General features: G+C 36.7%; 1 protein-coding gene across 1 annotated transcript; it reads right to left on the reverse strand.

Moving 5' to 3' along the window:
- Positions 1 to 1147: 1147 nt before the first annotated feature.
- LOC117405971 (SLIT and NTRK-like protein 6) lies at positions 1148 to 8940 on the reverse strand. Its single transcript, XM_034009572.3, has 2 exons — positions 8319 to 8940; positions 1148 to 4776 (listed from the first exon to the last, which is right to left on the reverse strand). Exon 2 carries the CDS (start codon positions 4753 to 4755, stop codon positions 2317 to 2319), a length of 2439 nt encoding a protein of 812 aa, XP_033865463.3. The 5' UTR covers positions 4756 to 4776; positions 8319 to 8940; the 3' UTR covers positions 1148 to 2316.
- Positions 8941 to 10123: the final 1183 nt, after the last annotated feature.

The following is a 10123-nucleotide window of genomic DNA, read 5'->3' on the forward strand; positions in this document are numbered from 1 at the left end:
ACGGTTGATAATATATAGTTTGTATGTGTATATCCTACATTTGGAAATAACAAAGCTTTTTTTTCTTTTTTGCTGCACCTGTAGATCCTCTTCATGGCCTGCCACCTTCTGCCTACCCGTCACTTGACTCTGCTATTTAATTCAACCCAGGAAACCAAGTCCTCAAACCACTCCCAGCCTTCCAGGGGTTCCTCCACATGGCTGGACTTACAGGAGCTAGCATGATTGGTCACCCCTTGAAACCAGCCCAGGACCCTACCAATATTATGAACCATAAATAAAACCTACAAGGTAAAAAAAAAAAAAAAATGACATACATATTATAATTAGATATGATTAGATATGTGCACAGTTTTGTATTAATATTAATAGTGAAACTAATTGGAAGCAAAAGCTATTTGATTGGAAAATAAAATTACTACTGTTAATTGTTACTGTGACTTTTCTAATAGAGAAATACAACCCCTGTAAATATAAGCATAAACCCGACAGTGCTGTACTGTACTGGAAATACCAGAGATAGAGGGTTAACGATAGGGATGAAGAACATTGTAACAGGTTACTAGTGGGTTTCACTGTGTCTTAATACATTAAGTTGAGTATTTGTGTCACTAGCTGACTTCCATTTTAGTTAATATTTTTGGTGTACTGTGTGGGTGCCATTAAGAGGCTTTACTGCAGTATGTTTTGCATGGATGGACTATTTTAAAAGCATTGTTGGTGCTTACCGGTAATGTTGGCAGGTCTTCTGTATATAACTGATATTGTATGTTTTGATTGTATCCCTTAGTTTAGAGACACTTTCGGGCTGTCATTAACCATTAAGCTAGAGACATGATTTGACGCCCAAGACACCAATGATGTGAAATGACTTTGTAATAAAATGTTCTAAATTTGACTATTTTTGAGTGAATTACTTCCCTGTGGTATGCAAAATAGGTTGTATTCAATGGTTCTGAAGAAACTGAACAACTGTTACACACAGCTGCTTCCACGTTTTCAACTTAAAATATGGTGTATAACAAAGTCATGAACTGTTTAGTAAGAATTATCAATTGAAAATACTGCAGCAGGGTATTTGCCTGACTACAGAAAAAAACAAACTGACATATCGAGTCACTTTATAATAGAATATTCCACAGAAACAATAAGATAACACTTTATTTACAGTTCACTGAACTTTTATCTCATTGCTTTAAAGGCAACCAAGAGTAATCTTATGAACAAATATACAAAACTGCACAGAATAAATAGGTTACATAAATCTATAGAGATATCAAATAAAGCCACAGTGCGCTGCACACCAAATCATTCATAAAAACTGACCATCACAAAAGGGTTTTTCACAAACAAAATCTATACATTAAATGTTTTTCATAATTGTTCATGCCTAAAATTACTAGCCAGATATTAAGTAGTATAGTGTTTAAAGGCAACTTAACAGTGTTTCTTCAAAGGTAAAATAATAGATAAACATATCATAAATATATTTACAATTTAAGAAATAAAAAATGTGACAGTAATGTACAACAGCATTATTAGATTGTCCTACACCTTGACTAAAATGGTACTCTAATATAACTACAGCTATGGCCAAACGTTTTGCATTATCTAGATTTTGTAGGATTGAGACATAATTAAACAAAAATTTAAAACCTACATAAACATAATGTAGATATTTTATTTAACATCATGTAATCAAAGAGACTACACAATTATATTGCAAAAGCCTACCGGAAGCTATAATAGTAGTACACTATTTCATGTTAGATTTTGAAATGTCACATTTTACATTTTTTGTCAGTTTTCCATTAAGTATATGGAAAACTATGAAATGCAACATGTTAACATAACATTATTCAGCAGGTTTCATTCGCCTTTATGAAGCAAAAGTAGTTAATCCTATAAGGCAATGCAAAACTTCTGGCCATAGCTATACTTATTACATTGGGAAAGTCAGTTAAACCAAAAAAATACAATACGCTCATAAACATTATCCACACAATCTGTTTAAGTGAATAGGATTACTTTTCAAGTGTTTCTCAAGAGATGTATATATTTTTTTTACTAATAATGGCACATATGTCTGTATTCGGTTTAATAGGTAATGAACAACAATGCAAATGCCAAAATATTATACAATAATATTATAACCTTTCTGCTTTAAATAATGCAGACACATATCTTCACAGTCTCATTTAGGATAACTGCAGATCTCTTTAATGTGAAAACAAAATTCAGGTGAATAATTTGCTAAGGCACTTGTTTTACAAAGGTAGATACGAAGCAAGTGGCAACATCCCTTGAAGAGACTTTTCAGTTCAAAGCTGTTTGTTGCTCTAGAACCTCCAGGTAGTCAGGCTCTGTGTGCAGATTGGCTTTGAGCTCCAAATATTCATTTTTTGTTTGTTCTACCATGACCTTTCTAGGCCTGGTGTACATGATTGTTTGCATTAATTTCAGCTCTTCGTGGCTCCCTGGACAGTGAACATCAACATTTGGCTGAAGCTGATTTATATTTTTCCTGAGGTACTCTGTGATGCTTAACTGCTGGAGTTCTCGTTCTCTTTCCAGTAAGTTTCTGTATAGAGAATTTGCATCTTCAAGGGTAACGAATTCTGATGAATGGTCACTTACTGCTCTGAATTTCATATTGGAACCAGTCAGGGGTGAATCGTTCTCCTTTTCTAAAATGCTTCTACAAACATACTTTGAGTCATGAATATCATTCAGATCTTGGTCTTTGAGATTATTACAATAAGAAGGACTCCTACAGACTTGTATCACTGGGCTCATTGCATGTTCATCATACATATTAACCCCAGGCCTTTGAGTCATGTGGGTGGTTTTTTGACCATACATACTATACTGAAGGTGTATAGGGCTGGGCTCCCTTTGTTGATCATCTGTTTGCTTTTTCTTTGATCTCCTGTGGCGGTGTAAAACAAGAACAACCAGTCCAGCAGCACAGAAGACGATCAATAGGAAAATAATTAGCAAGCCCAGGATTAGAACTGAAAGGGGGACTGAATCTTTAAAGGAAGCAAATAGATTTGATGGTGTGACTGTAGGGGCTTGGGTTTGTAAAGCGTTGAATGGAACCAATCCAGGACACAGCAGTTCATTTCTGAGGGATCTTAAATCCTTTTTGGCAATTTTTCTTGGGGTATGACACAATATGTCTCCCTCCACTGTATTCTGTCTGAGTTTCTCTACCCACTGTTTCAGACCCACTAAATCACAAGAACAATCCCATGGGTTATCTTCAAGGTAAATCTGTTCTAGAAAATCCAACTGATCCATCACATTGCCCACAGGTACATGCATGAACAGATTTTTTCTTAGATCTAGCCTGTTTAGTGGCACGTTATGAAATATAAAAGGTGGCAGAGATTGAAGAAAATTTATTTTTAAAGACAGGTGTTTTAGTTTGGGCAAGTTGCTAAATGTTCCTGAAACAACGTCCTTGATCATATTAAATTCCAAGTATAAATATTCAAGACTATGGAGTCCAGCAAACATACCTGGAGTTAACCTTTCAAGTTTATTTCCATTTAAGTTCAGCTTTTGCAAATTTCCAAGGTTCAGAAAAGCCTCATCTTGAATATATTCAATGAAGTTGTTATCGAGATTGAGTAACTCCAAGCTTCCAAATGCAACAAAATCCGTTTTTGTTAGTCTCTGAATCATGTTTCCTGTTAAAAGGAGTTGTTGGGGGCTTTGCGTTGGTGATCCAAGATCAGATAGGGTTTGAATGCGTCTGTCTTGGCAATGGATCAAAAGTCCTGCCAGTTGATGATTGTTGCAGAAACATTGTTCAGGACATATATCTGGGACCAGCACTGGTGTGGGTAAAGCTTCAATTTGTGTTTCTTTTGGAACTGGTTTTACCTTGGGTGAAGGAGTAACTATCAAGCCTGATGACTTGGATGGTTCTTCCAAATCAATGTCAGCATGAAATGGACATAACACTTCCCTTTTCACCTTGCTTAAAATATTACCTTGGAGGAGTACAGGACTATCGCATACAACTTCTCCTATAACCGACTGGGTCCGCATGTTTTCTATCCAATTTTTCAGAGGAAGAATATCACAATCACAGACCCATTTATTATCCTCTAGCAAAAGCTCTATTATACGTCCAATATGCTCCAGAAAGCCAACATATGGAAGAGCTTGCAGTTTATTACCACGAAGATCTAAATGAGTCAATGGCACAAAACGGAAAATGTTACTAGGAAGAAATTCAATTTCATTGTCATTCAGAATAAGAACTTTGAGCCGGATGAGCTTGCTAAAGGCCCCAGGCTCGATCACATGAATGAAATTAGTGTCTGCTTGAAGGTACTCAAGATTTTCCAAACCACGGAATGTATCCTCTTTCAGTGTTACTAAAAAATTACTGTTTATATGCAATTTCTTGAGAGAACCAAATGAACTGAAAATCCCAGGTTCCAACTCATGTATATTGTTAGCTCCAAGATGTAATGAGACAGCATTACTAAGACTTTCTAGTTCATGGGCATGCAGTTCTGCTATTTCATTTTTATACAGATTAATTTGGAAAGGCAGGGATGGTGGCACTTTGATTTGAGATATTTTGCTAATGTATTTTTCTTCACAGTTGATATGCAGAATACCATCCTTTTCCTCACATGAGCATAAACTATCACAGGATGATCCTTTGAAAGACTGAATGTTTTGAGAATTAGCAGTGACAACAAATGAATAGATGAGAATTGTCCAGGTGAACATTTTCTGAATCCAAATGTCAATCTAAAGAAGAAAAAAAAATGACACTATTCAGAGCATGAAGTGTTATAGTTCAAATAAACTACATTAAGGTAAGGTATGTAAGTAGTGAAATGGTGCTTGGTCTTAAGGATGTGCCTTCAGTACACAGTATGTGTGCATAGATATCAGCACATGTAATACAATGAAGCACTGTCCAGAAGAAAGCATTAACAGATATTTCAATACTGTTTATTCAGCTTTGGAATGCAGCCAAATTGTCTGGATGCCTGCAGTAGTCTTCTCAGAGCAGCCCATGTGGTTGTTATCAGCCCATTCAATAGAAACTGTGGAATTGGAACAGTAGGTGCCTATTATAATGTGCAGTAGGTTATTATCAGTAATATGTATGGATGATCAGTGCTATAGGTAAGTCAATGCACATACTTTAAATAACATAACAAATCCCCAAACTATAACACCAGCTATCTTTCTGGTATGAACATCATGCCAGTTCACAGCTCCCTGTAGTTACTGTACATACTGTATGTTAGAATTGCTGCAGTGCATAGATGGGGATATCATGTTTTATGCTGTAATTAAAAACAAAATAAAATGATCTATCTTTTACAAAGTGCTGACCACAACACAGATGTTTTAGAGTACACTTAGGTGAAAGTTTATTAGTTGAATAAGGCACTTATTTTTGGTCAATGTTTTAGCTGCTTCATAAATAAAACCCTATTAAGCATATTGGTTCCTACTCTACACATTATCACCTGGCTCCAAGTAAAGCAGAACTACATGTCTTCTTTACTCTAATGTGAATTGCTATATATTCACTAGAAAGTAAGTTGGTACAACACTGACCATTTACTCCTATTACAGTATTTACTTATGGTGATTTATTATTTATTGATTTTTATAATTCAAAATCTTTATAAAATAATACACCCACAGTAGAGCAGCCTGAATCAAAACACGTCTTTTTGAATAGAGAGATGTTTGCATTTGTTGCTGGGCGAAACTGCTATTGTTAACACAAGGTTCATTTTGTGTTAATCCCCAGGATAATTTTCTTCTGACAAACAAAATGGAGCATTGTTGAATCTGTTAACTATGAAATATATATGCTGTATATAATAGTGATGGTGAGCATCTGTGACTTGCTTACATCAGCACTCACAGTCTATAAACCAGCTTTGACTAGTTCACTTTCATGCATGCTGAGTTTACACACAAATGCCCACTCTCATATCCTAATAATTCTGCGTTTCTAAATTATTCAAAAAGCAGTAGTTTACTCTAAAACATATACACAAGAGTAAAACATGTATTTATGTATTTATTTTTTTAACATTTCTAACATCTTCAAAACTACAGAAACAAAATACACATGTTTAACAGTTTCAAACATCAAAGAACACTAGGATTGAATGCACCTGTGATTGAACATCATGTCACAAGGCAATACAATGTTTCTTTACATTTTTGCACTAAGTTAAGCGCCAGGACTGAAAGGGTTAATGAAAAATGACAAATAAACTGTTCTTACATCCTGTATCAGATGCTACTTATTCACTTACTCAAACGTCAATTAGGCCAATTTGCATGTTTAAAAAAACACGCTTATTGTACACCAGGATTAAGGCCAAAAAAGTTTTTTGCAAAAAAAGGGAAACATAATACAGCCCATATGCAGAGCTCCATTCAGTGCCTGTCTTTAGCTCCATACTACTTTGTTTGAATAAAAGTTCTGTTAAACATAATGTAATTTGTCATCTGCATTTGAAATGAAGAAATATTAAATTGATTGAAATTAAGATAACTGATTCTTGTAATTTACAGCAATACAAACATTACTACTGCAATACATACAACTTTTAACTGAATTATATCATTTGATGCTGTTCTTGTAGAATTGTTTTCTGAAACATATATTGTTTGGTGTCATTTAGTGTTGAAACAGCAGCTATAATGACAAGGGTTGAATCAATAGTTCCAAGATTTAGCACTCTCATTTTCAGCCTTTTTTTATTCTACACATCTTCCTATGTAGTTCTTATGTTGCAAACATTATCTTTTTTTAGAGTTTTAAATGTATTTATTTACAGTATTTTACAATTGGTTCCACTTTAATAAACCTAAAAAATCATAGCTATTTTTAATTTGAATACACGGTATTTAAACAAATAATAAAAAGATGTGACCAACCCTAATGTATTGTATTAGATCCTTCAAATGCAGTTTTCGCTGTGAAAAACTGAAGTGGGTTTCCTGGACATTTTATGGCTTTGTGGTTTCCCTTCAATCCTCATTGTTAGGTTTCATAAAATAGATATTGGGCTCAATAATAAACCAAACAGAGAAAACCACTAGATGTGCCAAACAACACTTCAACAAAGGAAGCATCATAGAACACCTCAGGTGTATCATGACATTAAAAGTACTCAATCATACTTATAAATTGTAAATTCATATTAACAATCTTGTACACGCGCAATGTTCATGACCAAGTAAGGCATTCACTGTAAGTAACTTATTTATTGATCAAGTTGTTGCTATTATACCATAGACCACATTCACCCTAATCTTCTTTAACCACGTGTAATAATCTGTTTACATAACTTGGCTGTCACAACCAACTTTGACCATACTCACACTTTTAAAGCTATTATTATTATTATTATTATTATTATTATTATTATTATTATTATTATTATTATTATTATTGTGTGTGAACTATGCATCAGCTGCAGTCACTTACATTAACGTCTCACCCAAAAGACGGAACACAAGGAGGTTAAGTGACTTGCTCAGTCACACAATGAGCAGGGATCTGAACCGGGGACAAGCCGTTTCCTTTAACCGCTGGACCACGCAGCCTCCTTATTGTTTAGTGCTTGTTTTCATGAGAAAACAACACACACACGCACGCACACACACACACGCACACACTCAATAATGTTTAAAATAGTTTGGCGTGCTTGTACTTATTCTGCAGACTAGTTAACACAGTGTCTACATTTGCATTACAGTGCATGTACGTGTGGCAAACATTGTGGGTATTTACATACCTAACTAGAATAACAACAAGTAATTAAAAACTCTTCCAAGATTCAAGCGCAGTCCAGGGTTTTAACAGAAGTGCAGGAACGCAATACTGTACCATCATGCGACTGAATTGTTTTATATGCTTGCTTTATACTTTACAACAGCTAGGTACCAATTGCAATGATTGAGTAGAGGACAAACATATAAGAAGAGGTAAAAACTTAAAACGTCATGTTTGTAAAATGTTTTCTTAATGCTGAACATGCTGTCTGTTTGGATATTATAGTTTCACCATGAACTGTACAGTACTTGACAGGCTTTTTTTTTTTTTTTACGTATTTACCTATATTAATGATCCTTTAATACATGAAAATGTATTTTTAATAACCATCTCCCTAATGCTATTAAAATACAACAACAACAAAACAACAACAACAACAACAACAACAACAACAACAACAACAACAACAACAACAATAATAATAATAATAATAGCAATCAAAATAGTGGCAAACACTGTATTGCCCACTTACCTGATCAACACAAAAGCCAGAGTTGCCACTCCAAGATCCTCAAACCTTAGATTGATGTACGGTTCGCACTGAAGCTTAACTACTCCATATATTGAGAGATTGCAGAGAACACAAATGTTGTACTGCGTCGTGCAACATCTCAGTAATAAGGAAAGTTTACGATCAACTGCAAACAGACTGCAAGTAAACTGATTTCAAGTGCGCGCGTCCAACTCTGAATGGAAATCCTTTACTTGGTTACCACAGCTCATCGTGCTTCCAAATGCTGTCAAGTCAACGTTGTTCTTGTTTTTTAATGTTTATTTTTTGTCTCTGTATGTGTGTGGTTTATTTCCTAAAATGTGACGTTTGTTAAATATATATATATATATATATATAAAAACAAAAACACTTTTGAAAGTAGGAACACTCCCAGAATTATCCCCGACCAAATCTACACCGCAACTCTTCAAAAAGCTTTCCTTGCTTTTGTTAAACAGAGAACTATGAGAATGCCAGTGGCTACTAGGTAGTCGTAGATACAGAGTTTTTTTGGTTTCTAACTCAGCCTTTCAGCCCTTCTCTAGCTTTCTCTTGATATTGTCATCGAGGATGAAAGAGCTCCACCGCCGGGCTGCTCAGCTCTTCCTACAGTGTTTCGCAAATCACCAGGAAATAGAAAGTTACAGCAGTACAGTGTTTATGACGGGGGGGGGGGATAACCAAACAGTATGCCGAATGTCCTGCTTAGTTCTATGAACATGTCACATTGCCATACCTGAATACTGTTTCCGTTTCCTATAAATACCGCAGTAAATCTTTCCTGATTTATTTAACGTTATTTATCGACATAGTCTTCATTGTAAACATCTGCTCTCAATATAGCCATCTGCTGAACATTCTGTTTAGAGGGGATTGATAAATAAAAACTCCTGTCATGTGTTGTACACACATGTTCTGTAATACGTGATGGATATAAAGGACCCTTTCAATTCGAAGACAACCATCAACAACATTACGTATAGGATATGCCTGCCTATTGGTAGGTATTTTCTGAGCTCTCTATACCAGAGCTGCCAATAGGTCCCTTCCTGAGATGACGCCCTCGGCGCGTCGGGCCTTCGAACAATCAACAACAACAGCAGTGTGCTCCCCTGTAATATTGTTGTATTATATTATTGTGTTGTACTCCGTCCACAGATTCACCCGCCACGTGTGTGTCTCCTGGTATACGCTGTGCGCTGACCAGGTGTGTGAGTGCACGTAGTTAGGGCAGGCACCGCTGCTTCAGTTGCCCCCTGGTGCTTCGGTACCCTGGTGCATGCTCAGCCTGTGGTTTTTCAGTGCCTCTGTGCACGCGTTGCCCAGTGCTCTCGGTTCAGTGCACACGGTGCTCGGTGCACCTGGTGTGCTCGGTGCTTAGTGCACTCAGTGCTCGGTGCATAGCGCCTCGGTTGACTCGGTGCGCTTGGTACTCGGTGCATGTGGCACTAGGTCCACTCAGTGAGCACTTTGCAAATAGGGTTGGGGGGCGGTCTGGCAAGGCAGAGGAGTCTGCAGCACCTGGTCAGTCTGTTGGATAGCCCTGCACAAAAATATGCTGGAGCTGCAGGCTGTTTTCCTGGCTCTCCAGCACTTTCTACCAGTGTTGCACGGAAAACATGTGCTGGTCCGAACGGACAACACATCAGTGGTGGCATATGTCAGCCACCAGGACGGCCTCCGGTCCCCGGGGTTGCATTGCATCGCCTTCCGGCTCCTGACTTGGGTGCAACGGAACCTGCTGTCCCTACGGGCGACGCATCTTCCCAGAGTGGTGAACTGGG

The sequence above is a fragment of the Acipenser ruthenus genome, chromosome 9 (genome assembly GCF_902713425.1).
Source record: "Acipenser ruthenus chromosome 9, fAciRut3.2 maternal haplotype, whole genome shotgun sequence".
NCBI lineage: Eukaryota > Metazoa > Chordata > Actinopteri > Acipenseriformes > Acipenseridae > Acipenser > Acipenser ruthenus.